Genomic DNA, 16,548 nt, shown 5'->3' with positions numbered 1-16,548 from the left:
TCTCTCCTGATCCTCATGATAACTGGCTCTGCTCATCATCTGTGCTCGTCTCCAATCCCTAGCCTCCCGCTCAGTCTCCATATCATCAAGAACATAGACTTCATCACTGTCATCATCATCATCATCACGATGGCCTGATTGGCCTCCCGCTGTACACCTCACTGCTTCCTCAAGTTCTACTCTTGTCTTCTCCCTCTGAGCCTTCCATAGTTGTCAAGGCGTCACCTAGGTGCCGCCTTGGCGTCCAGGCAGAAATACAAGGGCTGAGAGGTGCTACGCTCAACAGGGATCATGAAAGGCGGCCGACTTGGACACCTAGGCGTCTCCAAGGCGGTTAAAGCGACGCCTTGGTGCGCCTTGGGGTCAAGTCGGACGCCAATGTTGAGTGGATTTTTTTTTTTTTTGTTTTTTTTTTTATGCATTCTATTTGATTTTCATTGGTTGTTATATATGTTTAACATGTGTGTTGCTACATGGAATAATAACCCTTAAAAAGATAAAAGTTAAAAGTTAAAACTTAAAATTTAAAAAATCTAAAATCCCTAAAACTCTAAAAGACTTCTCAAAGACTAATCGAAACCTCTTCTCCTCTTTGCGCAAAAGCAACTCGAGTCTCGACCAGTTCCGGCATCTCTTCTCTCTTGCTCTCTGCTATTCCGGCAACCACAACTCGATTGGCACTCAGGCGAAGCTTCTCCTACCTTTCCGGCTCCGGTAAGGTACGTCCCTCTCCCTACTCCCTAGTCTTCTTCTTCTACTTCTCTATTTTCCTTTTTATTTTTATTTTTTTGTAACGCAAAAGGTTATGCAATATTGCAGTCTCTCACTCTCTCACACTCAGTCTCTCACTCTCTGCTATTCCGGCAACAACAAATCAGCAACTACACTCAAGCAAAAGCTTTGTTCTCCACTTCTCCTACCTGTCCAGCTCCGGCAAGGTAAGTCCCTACTCCCTACTATTCTTCTTCTTCTACTTCTCTGTTTTCCCCTTTTTTTTTTGTTAAATTTTAACGCTTGCTAGTTGCTTCCTCCTACCTTTGATTAACTGCTGTAATGTTGTTTGATACAATTTTTTTTTTCTTTTTCTTCTTCTCTGTAGTCTGTATGTAACGCCTGCTGCAGTGTTGCTGCTTCTCTTTTAATTTTTTTGCCTTCTTATGCTCTGTATTCTTCTTCTCTGTAAGCTGTTACTATTCTTCTTCTGCTTCTTCTTCTTCTCTGGAGGCTGTTACGCTTACTGCTGCAGTGCTGCTTCTTTTTTTTTGCTTGATTATGTGCTGTAGTCTGTAACAGTATAACGGGAACTCTCATTTTTTTTTTTTTGCTTGTTAACTTGTTTACTTCTTCTGCTTCTTCTTCTCTGTAGCCTGTAAATCTGTAATACCTGCTGCTGCTGTTTTTATTTTTATTTTTTTAAGTCTGTAACTGTAACTTCTAAGTTCTAAGCTTCTTCTGCTTCTTCTCTGTAACCCGTAATGCCTGCTGCTGTTTTTTTTTTTTTAAAGTCTGCAACTGTAACTTCTAAGCTTCTGCCGCTTCTTCTTCTCTGTAGCCTGTAATGCCTGCCCTTTTTTTTTAAAAAAAAAAAAGTCTGTAACTGTAACTTCTAAGCTTCTTCTGCTTCTTCTATGTGTTTTCTTTTCCTTCTTTTGTAGTTACTTTTATCCCTTGGCAGTTGGCACATTGCAAGCCTGCAAAGTATTGAATATTGATTCATTAGTCATTACACAATGGATAGCAATGTTGAGGGTGGTAATGTTGGTGTTGCTAGTAGTGGGGCTGATAACGGCAGTACTGCGGGGTGTGATCCATTCAAAGACCCAAAGAGGAAGGCCAAATCAAATGACCCAGGGTGGAAGTTTGGGTATTGGCCTGACCTTACAGACAAAAATCTTGTCAAATGCAATCTGTGCAAAAAAGATCTCAGAGGTGGGATTAAAAGGATAAAGCAACATTTAGTGGGTGGATATGGAGATGTTGCGAAGTGCACCAAGACAACTGCAGCAATTGCTCAAGAGATGAATGCAGCTTTAATGCGCAAGAGGAAGAAGAAGGCAGCAGATATATTGGATGATGATGATGATGATGATGATGATGAGGGAGGAGGAGGAGAAGAGACATATGCCTCTGTTGACCAGATACAGTCTCAATCTAGTCTTGGTATGTCTCAATCTTCTTCCAAAGTTATTCCAAGCTCTGGGACAGCTGCAAAGAGAAAGAGGACTGTCATAATTAAGCCACAAGTAAGGGGTCCTATGGATGCTCATGTGAGACGGACCCCTGAACAAGTGGTTGCTGACAGGAGGCTTAAAGGCCGTAACCAAACTACAATAGAGAACCGGATGAGATCAGCTGAAGAGAAAAAGAGAGTTGATAATCATATTGTGGATTGGCTTTATGAGTGTGGGATTCCATTTAATGCACTAAAGGCAAGAAGCTTTGAAGTAATGATTGAATCCGTTGCACAATATGGGTCAGGATATAGGCCCCCTACTTATCATGAAGCGAGGGTGCCTTTGTTAAAGTCAGCAAAGGAGAGAACTGCAGAGATGAAAAAGACCTATGAAGGGTATTGGAAGCAGTTTGGATGTACACTCATGTCTGATGGGTGGACAGATAAAAAGGGAAGACATTTGATCAACTTCCTTGTCAACTGTCCGGAGGGGACTTATTTTATGGGTTCTGTGGATGCATCAAATTATGTACAAGATGCAAATACCTTGTTTCAATTACTTGATAGCAAGGTAGAAGAAATTGGGGAAGAATATGTTGTGCAAGTTGTTACAGATAATGCTGCCAATTATAAAGCAGCTGGTGCATTGTTGATGGAGAAGAGGACAAGGCTCTATTGGACTCCTTATGCAGCCCACTGCATTGATCTTACGTTGGAAGATATTGGTAACTTGAAGGCATACAAGAAGGTGATAGTGAAGGCTAGGAAAATAACTACATTCATCTACCGACACACACGCCTTCTAGATGCCATGAGAGCTAAAACAAATGGGAGAGATCTTGTGAGGGCTGCTGTAACAAGATTTGCAACTTCATTTCTAACACTTCAGAGCTTATTGAGGCATAAGGATGACTTGAGGCATTTATTTATTTCTGATGATTGGAAGCATTCTAATTTGGCAAAGACAGAGGCAGGAAAGAAAGTGGCTGAAACGGTCTTTGCAATTACATTTTGGAATGGTGTGGAAGATTGTATTAGAGCATCAAAACCACTTATTGTTGTTTTGAGGATTGTAGATGCTGATGAGAAGCCTGCCTTGCCTGAAGTTTATGTTGCCATGGAAGAGGCTAAAAAGATGATTAAGAAAAATTTTGGGGATAAAGAGAGGTTGTGGAAGAAAGTCATAAATATTGTTAATAGGCGATGGGAGTATCAGATGGAGCGCCCATTGTATGCTGCTGCATTGTTTCTTAATCCTGGGAAGTTTTTTCAGTATTCAGAAGCTGAGGATTATCAAATGAGACAGACTTTACAAACGGCTTTTAATCAAGTCACTTCAAGATTAGTGCCTAATCCATCTTTACAAGACAAGATATTACATCAGGCTGGTGAATATAGAAATGCTCGAGGTCTTTTTTCGAGTAGTATGACCATTAGACAATGGACAACTATGAATCCTAGTAAGTAGCTAATTGCCTAATTATTTTATATTATTTAGTTACTTTGTTTGTAGTTTGTACCTACTTTGTATGATATATTAATCTAGTTCTTTTTATTATATTTATTATTTATACTTTATAGTTCTTTGGTGGGATACACATGGAGGTGATGCTATTGAGCTTTCAAGGATTGCACGACGTTTATTGGGCCTTTGTTGTACCTCTTCTGGTTGTGAGCGCAACAGGAGCACATTTGATTTTGTAAGTATTTTGTGATTACATTTATTTTTTTTTATTTTTAGACTTTTAATTTTGTTATTAGTTTATAGAAGAATGACTTGGGATCCTCTATTGAATTCAGATTCACACCAAGAAGAGGAATAGACTAGAACACGAACGTTTGAATGATCTAATCTATGTTCAATACAATCGCCGCCTTCAAGAAAGGTTTCGATAAAAAGCGTGAGTTATGATCCCCTATTGCTTGATGAGTTAGACTGGACTAGTGAGTGGATGGTTAGCCAACCAATGGATGATTTAGTCCATCCCCAGGATGATCTCACATGGGGCGCTGCTGATAGAGCAATGGGGGCATCTACATCATTTGAAGGCCAAAACCGTGCAAGGAGAGCTCAACCATCAACCTCTGGAGCAATCACCTCTTACGCACGTCGTAATCGAGGGATGGCCCAGACGGCTTCGGCTACTGTTGAAGATGATTCAGGATCAGATGGAGATATGGTAGAAGGGGAAGATATGAATGACGACGAGGATGTCATAGATAATTTTGGAGAAAGGGCACGTGGTTCCATGGAACAACAACAAGAAGACCATGATCATCTACCAGCTGCTAATTTACTTGATAATGATTTTGATTAAATCATTTGAGTATTTGACGTATGTATTTGGATATTATGGATATTTTGAGTCTTTGACATTGACACATAACTTGACTCTTAAAGTCTTGAGTATTTGAGTATTTGATTACTTGATTAGTCATTTGTGATTTTGTGCTATGTCTTTTAGTTTTTTAATTAATTTATGATGTTTGATTATTTTGAATTTTTATGTGTCATGTATGATTTTTCATTTTGATGACTTGAGGTGGCTTAAATTTAATTTTTAATGATATAAGGTATGATATTGTGATGCATCATGCCATCATGGACTGACTATTGAGTGTTTTGGGGGGAGGGGAGGGAGAAAACTAATACTAGACCGCCTTTACCACTTAGGCGGCCGCTCTACCGCCTAAGCGCTTAGACAGGTCTCCACCGCCTTGGACCGCCATGCCGCTGTGACAACTATGGAGCCTTCCTCTTACTCCCTCCCTTCATGTAATCAATGACAGCCCTAGATACCTCCACAGGGACCATATGACATGCGACCACTTCAGGAGAATTCCTAGCTAGATGTTGTTTGAGTCTAGTGGCACCACCTCCCAAAAATTGCATGTGACAATAGTTGCATTGGGATTTTCTTTTATCCCCATCAATTGGAGTGCCATGCAACCATGTACTGTCACCCCTAGTGCGCCCGGGTGTGCTCCCCTCCCCCTGGGTCTGGGGCCTCTGGGCCAGCTGCTTCTGCCCCTCTTGCCTCTGGCTCTGTCGTTTACCACGGTCCGCCATAATCGGACTAGTTTATTGTTGCATGAATAAAAGACAATTCATTAATCACTGAAGCACATTAATTCTTTTAGTTTAAATGTTTAAGAATTAAGATTTAAGAGCACTAAATATAAGTATATAACTATTTAGTATTTTTCCCCTAACCCTCATATTTTTCTCATATTTAAAAACAATTTTAAAAAATATTTTTCACATAAATATTGGCCTAGCACAACAAAACCAAAATTTTATGCAAATGGGCAGCAATAAAACAACATGTAGAATTTACTTATAGCTATTTTGTATTTTTCCCCTAACCCTCATATTTTTCTCATATTTAAAAATGATTTTTTAAAATAATTATTGGCCTAGCACAACAAAATCGAAAAGATATGTAAATGGGCATCAAATAAGAAGTATGTACGATTTACTTTGATATTTTTCAGTAATTTTAAAACAAAAACCTCATATTTTTTCTTATTTTTTGCTATTTTTTAAAAAATTTTAAATTTTTTTTAGAATTTTTGAAAATTAAAATAATTAATTATTGGCAGAAAAATATTTTTGACACCATGAGGCCCAATGGTGTCCCCAACATATATTTAATTCATTACCATACAATATACATAACCCCTATTATTTTTTGATTTTTGTTGTAAATAAATCCAATTTTTGAAGCAGAAAAATAAATAAATAATATATATACCAAAAAAAAATTTCGACACCATGAAGTCGTAGATCGGCTTCTGGTGTCTAACGTATATTTATTTCATCACAAACAAACATGTTGATCATGCATTTCCCCAAAGAAAATCAATTTGAGAATATGGTTTTACCTGGAATAGTGGAAAGGCTTCACAGATGTACCAAGAAGTTTTTTCTCCTAGTGATTCCGGCGTAGATGCAGCAAGGATTCAAGTGGGAAGTGGAAGAATAGAGATGAAATGAGCAAAAACCTTCAAAAACCAAGGAAAAGTGCAAAACCAGAGCTGTTTCTCATTCTCGGTCGAAATTTCGACCGAGACTGACGAAACATGTTCATTTATATAAAGCAATTTCTCGAGAAATTTGAAATCTCGCGATGTTATGAAAATATCTCGAGATATCTCAATCAAGTTTTTGTATATTTTTTATTCGAGGTAGCATTTCGTTTCGAGGAGGTCGAAATATCCGAAATCTCGATCGAGATTTCGCGAGATTTTGAACATTGAGGAGAAGAATTTCTTTTATTAGAAATAGAATAAGTGGAACAATGTTGTTAGCCAAAACATAGGCCTCACAAAAGAATTCGTCCTTATTACATTGTTTCACTAATGCTGGAAAAAAAATGATAAAGTTCCTAAAGGGGGATGACCTAATCGGTTATGCCACTGTGAATTTTGAGGAATGGAAGAGGGAAGTTGTGGTGATGAATGACTCCCATCATCAAGCAGATACAATCCACCATGCATCATACTACATCCAATCGTCGCTTCCATTGCCAAATCCTGAAAAACACAGTGTGAAGGAAAAAAATTTACTTTGCAATTTAAGTCACGGGTTAGACTACTAATTGATAGAAGATTAGTGGTAAAATTGGTATATGTAAGACAGAGGATAAAGTTAGAGAAGGAGAGCAACTGCTAGATCCTTTCCCAGAGATAGAAGAGAGAGGTCCATTAGCCACTCGAACTTTGTTTTTCCCAGTAGGAAAAAAACGATGAAATAAGTTGGAGGATCCAGTCATGTGATCAGTGGCACCGGAGTCTATGCTCCATGGAGAAGAGACTACCGATGCACAATGACCAGCAAATGAAATACCTGTATGGGCAAAATTTGAACCTGAAGTGGTGGAAGAACTGACTGGAGTTGAGAGTGGTGAAGAAGAAGAAAAACAGGAACCGTGGAGGGGGGAAAGTAAAAACAAACAGAAAAAACTGAGGAGGCTGCTATTTAGATCAGAGTTGGCTCTGATACCAAGTTAACAACCCTTAGAATTGAATGCTTGAGTGACCAATAGGGATCATTAAGCCTTTTATTTATAATCAAAAGGGTTACACACATTCAGACTTGAAATAGGAAAGCTCCCCTTGCCGATTCTAATTAGGAATCCTAACTAGGAATCATCTAAGGGAGGGAAAAAGGAAAGAAAAAGGCAAAAATACCCCTATCAGGTAGAGACACATTATTTTAACACATTGATTTATGTTTATTGCTTTGTTTTTTGATGAATATGCATATATTAATTTCCTATGTTTTGTTTATCATATTTTGGTTTTCTCATTTAGGTTATTACTAGCATAATTATATCATATTGCATTGATATGGCTTCCATGTCGCATATAAGCATAATTATATAAAATTATCATTGCTATATTATACAAACTGCACATCTAGGTGGGCACCTTGTCACCTGGTGTCTCTCCAATGCCTCGGGTTCCCTAGTCACGTTAACAACTATGGTTGACATTGACAATGGGAAGATTGAAGACTTGAAACCATGGCATCTATAATGATTGGTAATCGACAAACCATCAAGGTAATTAAAGGCCTCAATTTCAAGCGTGAAATTTTTTTGTTATATACAAATTCTAGCATTAGCTCAAAGCTTGGGCCTAGCCTTGCTCAGTCTAATACCTGGTGGGCTGGGCTGGGCCAGGCCTCATCCCAGACCTAGGCTAAGATACCCCTGGATTGGGTGTGGGCCTTCAGGGACAGGCCCAGTCCAGCCCAATTGCACCCTTACATTTTTTGAACTATGTTGTTAATCATAATGTCCTAAAAATTGTCTTTACTTGGATTGCAATTATCTGTCAGATTGAGCTTTGTGCCTAATGTTTTTGAGCTTTATCCCAATGCTTTTGATGCATCATATCCGTAGTCCTGCTTATTCCTACAATTCATGGGATTTTTTAATTTTTAGGCAAGCCGATTCAAATTCAGTTATGTTAACTCTTGTTAGTATTTAGTTTCTTTTGCAATTTTACACGTCTCTTGATACATAGTCAGATCATCAACATAAAATTTTGATGTTCCAATATTAGTCTTAAATATGGATGAGATCAATTTTAGCGTACTTTGGGAGAAAATTTGTTTACACGGACCAGAATGGACAGTTTTCTGTCCATTGCTAGCATTTTTTTAAATCCATGTCTAAATTGTTTGAACTTTGAATACCAAAAAATAAAAAAGGAAATTTTGAATTGTTTGATCCATTAGAGTGAGTGTAGCCCCCGTCATCCCTCTTGGCTGAGTTGAGCTTCTCAATTTGCAGACTGGGAGAACAACAATATATGGTGCAAAACACATCATTCTTATAAAAAGAAATATTATTGATCTCGGAGTGAATAGTAGAGTGGATTATCAACAAATTTCAAGAGCATACAACTGCTAGTTCCTTTTTTTATTGTTTGATGGATAGGCTGGGTGATTTGGTGGTTACATCACTGTGGGTAACACTGTAACTGTATGCCATTGTATGATTGTCTTGGTGTTCCTTTTCATCCATGCCTAAGAACAAAACCTTACTGATAAACTCAGGTTGACACTGAGAGGGAGGGTGAATCAGGGTCACCAAAAACTTTCTTCGAATCTCTAGCAGATACCGCACTGGTGATGTTTTCTCAATTACAATTCAAGATTGGCCGGGGCAGTCCCGTAATTACCAATCACACACAGACACGTCCACCACACACCACAACGTGGCTGGGTCTACCAGACAGTGTCCCTCCATTCTGCACGACACACACTTCAAATATATGTTGAAAATAAGTGCGAGACAGAACACCAAATATACATGGTTCGGCCAGAGTGCCTACGTCCATGGAGGAATACCCATATAGGGTTTCGTATTCCCTCAATAAATTACTCAAATTTTGATGGCTACAACCACCCAGGAACTCCCAATCCCTGCTTCAGTTTGTACAACCATACAAACGAGGGCAACTACCCCAATCTCTGTACAAGCCCCCACTTGACAGAGTTACAATAATTAATTGCAAATAACATAACCAAATCCCCCAATACAATGGCTAATATTGACTTACAACCAAATTATGTTTTTTTCAACTAAACATGCAACCTAGAAACTCACAATGGGGATTTACAATCGAGGATTACCTCTTGTAGAGTAATTCAACAATCATGAAGTCTCTGACGCATAGAAATCGTGTCTGTGTACGCTCCACTGTTCAAACCATTTTCAATACGGAGTCATCGAGCATAAAACAATGATATCGTCGACTTTCTGTGCTCAAACGATGCTGCAACTCCTTCCAATGGCTTCCTCTTGAAAAATTACCCAATTTCAAAATTTTTTTTTGTCCCATTTGGACTTCGGATGGCCAAGATATGGCCTTCCAAAGTTGGATGCTCCAAAACTGGTAACCAGTGGCAGAATTGTAAATAACTAGATTCTTCGTGACAAAACCATGTATAATGAGGACACATGTCAGAGAAATTCACAATACTATCTTCGTTAGAAATAGAAGGTGATGTCATGCTGATATCATACTCCACTACCAAATCCCTTATTTCCTTTCTCTCTTCCTTCTTTTTTAAAAAGAATCTTGCATCAATCGGCGATGTCCAAGAGGAATCTTGCACTAGATGTTGATCCGACGTTTGTGGAGATTCTGTAACTTTATCAAATTAAAGGGAAATGACTATCTACAGAATGGTCGTTAAATTTAAGCCAAAATTTTTGGCTAAGTATGGAGAAAACATCCTTCTCCAGATTTGCTCTGTTTTCGCGCAACGACACGAAAAACTCCATAACTTCTTTGTCTGACATCGAAAATAAGTGAAACAAATTGCGTTGGAACCAAGACTCGACGAACTGAAATTCTTGTGACGACTTCTTTGCCCAGTTCAGCCATTAAGGCTTCCAAAAATAGCTTCAAAGTGTACCCCACTGCGCGATCCTATGAAATCACAGCTTTTGATGTACGAAACCTTCGCCTGCTGCTTCGAGCTTTTCCAAACACTTTTTAGGGACTCAAAATACTGCCAATATACATCCTCCATGCTTGAATGCCACTGTAACCCCGCCAAATGGCCAAATTTCCCTTGACACTATGTAGAAGCCTGTTTGACCATTTCAACTCTTCCAACTCACCAAAAACCATTGCTGCATCATCAAAATGTCTAGAAACGTTGCCAACAATGACAACACAACTCCAAAATGCTCCAATTGCCCAACACTTACCATAGGAAGTTTTAATTGTGAGGGGAGTCCAAACTCAGCTATTATCATCTCAGAAATAACTAACTACCCGGCTTAGTTGGATGGTTCTGGGAATCATTTGTTGCAACTTGTCACCGAAGATTGGAGCTTCTATATTTGTCTTCTCCACCTGCTCCCTATTTTATCTGTAGTCAACAACCTGTTGTTCGTTTTGGTTGCTAAAATTCTGGGCAGCCCATGATATTTTTAGGTACCAATCACTGGTGCTCAGAAGGACCATGAAGATAAGCTTCTCTTAATGTACCATGAAGGAAATCCCAATCCATACTTGTGATTTTTCTATGAATGAATCAATGGTATATGGTAGTGTCTTTAAAGTCTACATTTTTATAAAGAGTTTGCATAATTGTTGTTGCAGCTTAAGACTATTATTTTTGTCTGCTCTCATACATACTTTTCATAATCCTTCGTTTTAGATATCCAAGAACATTCGGTTGATAGTTTAGGTAGTTTCACAATTTTTAACATGTAAATAATAACTGATTAAGCCATTGTTTGCTAATATGCATCTTGGTCCTGTTCTGCTAAATTGCATTTGGTGAAAGGTGTATAAAATTGCCTGCATTAATTCATCATTTAATGTTTATTGTTGCATCTCTCAGAGTCCACATGCTTCTGCTTCAGATTCCACATTTCCCGAAAACTACTTCAGGTATTTAATTGTTACATCCTTGAACTTACACATTGAGAGATACAGTGCTCCAAATTTACAGGTTCGACTATTATATATTTCATTTACTTTATGTTCTGTTTTCTTCTTGCTGCTGCTGTTGCTTCAGGAGGCATGCACCAGAAAAAGTTGAGTATCTCGAAGAATATGTGACGGACTTCTTCCAATGCCTTCCTAGCACTACAATCATCTGTATAAGCTTGCTTGGAGGTGGTTATGCTAGTCTGCTGAGGGAAATGCTGCATTTTCCTTCCACTTTTCCAGCATGGATGCTACTGTCACGCTTAAATTCAAATTGCCAGCCTATTGTCATGCTTCTACCTGTGAATTTGGTTTCTGAAGGTACTATACTTTATGTCCTCAATGTAAGCATGACTATCCTACAATATAAACATATTTATTTGATAGAGCCCTAAAGTTTTTTCTGTGTAATTGGGATAAATGGATTCAAAAGTGTTGGTATGAGTTTGTAACTGCCTTGAAAAGGAAGCAACAACAAAAAGTTTAAATGACTAAATAACCCTTTGGAGAATTTTGAGTAGGAATTGGCATCAAATCGAACTGTTTAATTTTTTAAGGGGTTAATCTAATTGATCTATTTACAACCTAGCCTTGTACTCCATATCATGTATGGAGTTGTACTACATTCCATATTTATACCGTTGTTATCCTAATCCTTTCTATAAATCAGAAAGGCCTCTGTCATACATAGACAAGCCAAATCATTCTCTAATCTTCGCTTCTCAACTTGGTATCAGCACCCAATACTTTTGGGTATTCTTTCTCAAATTCACTGCCAGAAGGTTAGACGACCCCACACGTAACCGAGACTTCGGCCTCCCTCGCTCGGCCAAGCATGGTCGACTAAACATGCCTTGAGGCATGTTGCACTATGTTTACCCCTGCTGACCTATGCCTGACCCTGCTGACCTCCGCCAGGCCCTTGTGTCCTCTGCTTGGCCCAACCGACCTTTATTACAATACAAACCTTATAACTAATGTACTACACATTATAACTAATAAGCGAGGGTATTAGAAGAATACCCCTCGGTACACATCTCTTAACACTCCCTTTCAATCTGGGGCATAAATATCACCCATGCCTTGATGTAGATCAAAGCATGAAGAAGAGAGGAACCAAAATAGAAACCAGTAAAAGGTACTGTTTAAGAGTTACTGTTCACATGGTGCTGTTCACGTGAACAGTGTCACAGCCATACTGCCTTGTGTGGGAAACTTCTAGAAGACTGATTTGCTTTTCCTATGTTGATTGCTCAGTAAGCAACCAAGTTAGTTTTAGCAAGTCTTTGTTTTAGTAAGTCCTTGTTAGGCAAGTAGTTTCCTATTTGGAGCACTTTCTAATTCTGTGTTCTTTCCTTTTTGGTTGTAAGTTTCTAATTTTCAACTTTCTATTTTTGAGAAGCCTGGCCCAATCTATATAATGGGGCCATCAGTTGTATTATTCTACAGTATAAATCAATGAAGTTGCAGTGTGCTTGCTTGAGATCTGAGAGGGGGATCATTGTTTCAACAGCTAAGATAGCTGTGGGAGAGAGGCCCAAGGCTGAGATAGCCATCTATCCCAAGCCCACTCCTTCTATCCTTCTCTCTTCTTCCTACCCTTTGCTATTTTTCTGTTTTGTTCTTACTTTCTATTATACTGTGCTGTGAAGTAATCTTCATCTAAGATACAATCGAAGCTTCATTATTGTTGCTAGTTAGAAGATCTATAAACTGGAAAATACTACTGATTTGTTCATCATTCAACTAGAGATCGTTGTTGCTGGAACCTACTGTTGGCCTATCATCGATCCTACTGTAGAATTGTTCTTAGTTGAACTGACTTCTACATTATGCCTAGCTTGGAACACTCCTAAAGAATCAGATTTTTAAATAAGGCTTTAGTAAATAGTTCACCAAGCTGTTGACCAGAGCTAACAAACGGAGTGGAGATCAACTTTGTCATCACAGCATCACGGTGATATTGATTGGAGAGAATGTCAATCAACCTAATCAGTTACAGTACGTTACCACCAATAAATGTACAGTAACCAGTGGTAGACCTCTTTATAACTATTGATTGGAGAGATTGTCGATAAACCCTAATTGGTAGCTATGCCTTACATTATAATGAAAGTAAACTACATAATTATAATAGTGCCCTATAACTAATGTAGTACACATTATACCTAATAAGCAAAGGTATTACAAGAATACCCTTGTGGTATACATCTCTTAACAATACCATATAGAGGAGAGGGAGTCTATGACGGACATTCCTATTTCTCTTCTCACTTAGTATTCACCTTTTCTTCTCATACATTTTTCCGTGTTTCTCTTCCCTATATGAAATCTCAGTTTGAACTAATACAAGGGAATTTTACTATTATGCAATATTTCTAAAATTTCAGTATAAACTATGATACAATCTACTCCTTGTGATATCTGATTGCTGTATTTGAGTAGTTGCTAGAAAACATTTCTTTAGTTAACAGATTGCCATCACAGAACTACATCAAGTAACCTTCTAGAAAATAAACTTCATTTCTTTAGTTGCTAGGATGGTAGCATAAAATTACATCTGGCAGCGTTCTAACAAAGAGGTTACTCCCATGCATTGAAAGTAATTTCCTTTTGCAAGGCATAACCAACTTTTAGTAGTTGCCTCTTTGTCACTTGTGTTTTCACATACACACACACACAGTCCTGCATATCTATATACGTGTTTGTGAGTAAACACATATGAGGTGTTCTAATATATCTTTCTAATTCCATCAGCAACTCTGGATGATGATGCACTTTCTAACATTCGGTCCATGCCTGAGTGCAATAACTCAAGTAAAACATGGCACTGTCCGTGGGACTACACTGTGGTGGATGATGTAGCCCCTGCGTTCAAAGTGATACTGGAGGGGAATTACCTGTCAACCATTTCTCCTCCCAAAGATACGCAAGAAAACAGGTTGCTCTGGTGGACACGTAGAAGGAAGCTTGATTCTTGCCTTGGTCAATTCTTGAGGTAAATTCTTCTTTTCGCTCTCCCTTTGTGCGTGTCCATGTGCGTGCGCGTGCCTTGTCATTTGGCAAAGCACACATGGATGAATCTTCAAGTTATCATGGCAAGTCCATGATATATTAATAGATATATCTCTTAGTCTGTAGACATACTTCAGCAGTGGTAATTAACCTGCAATAGCTCTTTGATTGTTTAATTACTGTTTGTTTAAATGATCCACATATTCACATCAGGCTATACTACTAGTTATGGGGCCTGAATTTGATTAGACCTTTTTGGTAGATTTGAGTTATTTTGCTTCTGATTAAATGTCATGGGACTAATACATTCAGGGATATAGAAGATATGTGGCTAGGCCCCTGGAAATGCTTGCTTTTGGGGGAACGCGTAGACTGCAAACACTTGGATTCAGTGCTTAATAAGCTAATGGATGATCTGAAACATAAATGTGAATTTGATTTACATGAGAATCTTCTAAGAGTTATTCTTGGGGGTGCTGGGTGTGTCTCTGAAACAGAAGCATGTGTTTCTCAGTTACTCCTATACAATGGCTACTTTGGTAGGGGTGGATGTTGTGGAGAGGAAGTACCTGGTTCCTTGTCTGTTACCACTGCTGAATTTAAAAATATGCCTGGGTTAACTCGCCAGCTAATACTTGAGGCAGCAATCGAGGTTGAGGAAGAATGTAGCGGTAGAGAACCAATAATTTTGGTGCTAGATTCTGAGGTGCAGGTGGGTCTTTGATTTTCCATCCTCTTATATTTTGTTGATTCATCCTCACCTTTAATTCCAATATTATTGCTTTTTTGGAACAATTACTGTGCTGGATGTTGAAATATTTTCAGTGCAGAATAGGAGTGGTGAGTACTCACTTAGGAATGCTTCTGATTCCAAGTTAAAACATGTTATTGACTGCAAGTTTTTAGTAGTTGATGCTTATATGTTTTTATTTGAATACTTGGCAACCCTCTTTGTAATAGAAAGAGGCAGGGCCAAACCCCGGTACAGGTGTGAAATACTGCACTTCTATACTTTATATGGACTCCTAGAAATCAAATGGCAATGTAAACTGTTAAAATGTCATGTATGCTCTCTTATACCAAATAAAATATTATGTATTCATTAGTGTAGCTGACCCCATTAAGTTGGGATAAGGCTGTGTTTGTTGTTGTTGTTGTTGTTGGTATTCATAAATTATAGAACACAGCATTTACAAGAATAGGGAAGCTTAAAAGAAATTTTTGCAAGAAAGATGGACAAAAGACGAGTTACATTTATTTTAGGAAATGAGTTGCAAATACTGGAATCTTAGTCTAAATGATTTTTCTTAATCCTAGGAAAGAATTTGCAATGATTTTTGGTATATTGAGTTGTCTAGGATTTCTTTTTAAATCTTCTCTATTAGCTTTCTTCTGGATTGTAATTTATACTGTAGTCTAGTAGCTCTAGTGATGAACTTACAAAATTTTAGAGGTTTACATAATAGGGGAAATTGCCGAGATCTACTAGATAAAAATATTAATTACAACCTAAGTAGGTTAAAAATATGTTTTACATCCACTAGTTTTGGTTTTGAAAATATTTACTTAATCCCCAAGCCAAGAACAAAACAAAATTGAACTTCCCAAAATACCCCAATATTTTATCTTCTCTTTTTTTTTTTTTCTTTTAATTCTTTCATTTTTTTTTTATCACATGTGGGACCCACCCCCTCCTCTTCTTCCTCCTCCTCCTCCTCCTCCTCCTCCGTGGAAGGCCGCTGCAACCTTACACTCCAATCAGACCTGCTATCTCTTCTTGTGCTTAGCTATTAAGCACTAAACCCCAGCTATGGTGCTTCAATTTCTCTCTGCCATTCTAAAAATCTGGGCTGTTGCTCCAAGTTTACTTGGAGGGAGAAAGGGTTCGAATGATTCAGGAGGTTCCATCGTTGACTGTGATTTTACCTAAAACAAATCTATCTTCCATTGGTGCCGCACCATTTTCTCCCCAGATCAGAACCTTTTAATCCTGTTTCAGCTGAAACGAAAGATCATTTTCTTCTGTGGTAAGAATAAAATAATTAAAAAGAAAATTTGAAATAAAGACAAAATTTAGGAACTTCCGAATGTCCCTCATTTTTTTTTCAGGGAATTTTCTGTCTTTTGGCTTGTTGTATCATTGGATCATCCAAGAATTAAGAGGAAAATCAGAATAAAAAGAAATTCAGAATTAAAGTCCAGAATGGGTAAAAAGATTACTTTTTGAACACATTTTGAAGATGCCAACCCGACAAATTTCCCACTTCTGTAAGAGCTCTCCTCCAATTATCCACTCTATCCATCTCTTCCTTGAATCACTCTTCGTGTCAAGCGAATGCCTCTGCTAAGCTCCAACTCTGCTTCCTAACATCAGAGGGATCCACATCATAGAAAAC

The 16,548-nt window shown here is 38.2% G+C and overlaps 1 protein-coding gene across 1 annotated transcript in view; it reads left to right on the top strand.

Annotated features, from left to right (window-relative positions):
- Positions 1-16,548, top strand: part of LOC122665598 (separase-like) — a 39,790-nt gene that overhangs the window by 19,571 nt on the left and 3,671 nt on the right. The window contains exons 4-7 of the mRNA XM_043861752.1: positions 11,049-11,098; positions 11,229-11,458; positions 13,895-14,135; positions 14,465-14,864. Coding sequence (XP_043717687.1) covers positions 11,353-11,458; positions 13,895-14,135; positions 14,465-14,864 — 747 coding nt within the window. The 5' untranslated portion in view covers positions 11,049-11,098; positions 11,229-11,352. The remainder of the gene's footprint in view (positions 1-11,048; positions 11,099-11,228; positions 11,459-13,894; positions 14,136-14,464; positions 14,865-16,548) is intronic.

The sequence above is a fragment of the Telopea speciosissima genome, chromosome 6 (genome assembly GCF_018873765.1).
Source record: "Telopea speciosissima isolate NSW1024214 ecotype Mountain lineage chromosome 6, Tspe_v1, whole genome shotgun sequence".
In the NCBI taxonomy this organism is placed as follows: domain Eukaryota; kingdom Viridiplantae; phylum Streptophyta; class Magnoliopsida; order Proteales; family Proteaceae; genus Telopea; species Telopea speciosissima.
The sequence above is the reverse complement of the archived record's forward strand: the minus strand, read 5'-3'. Positions and strand labels throughout refer to the sequence as shown.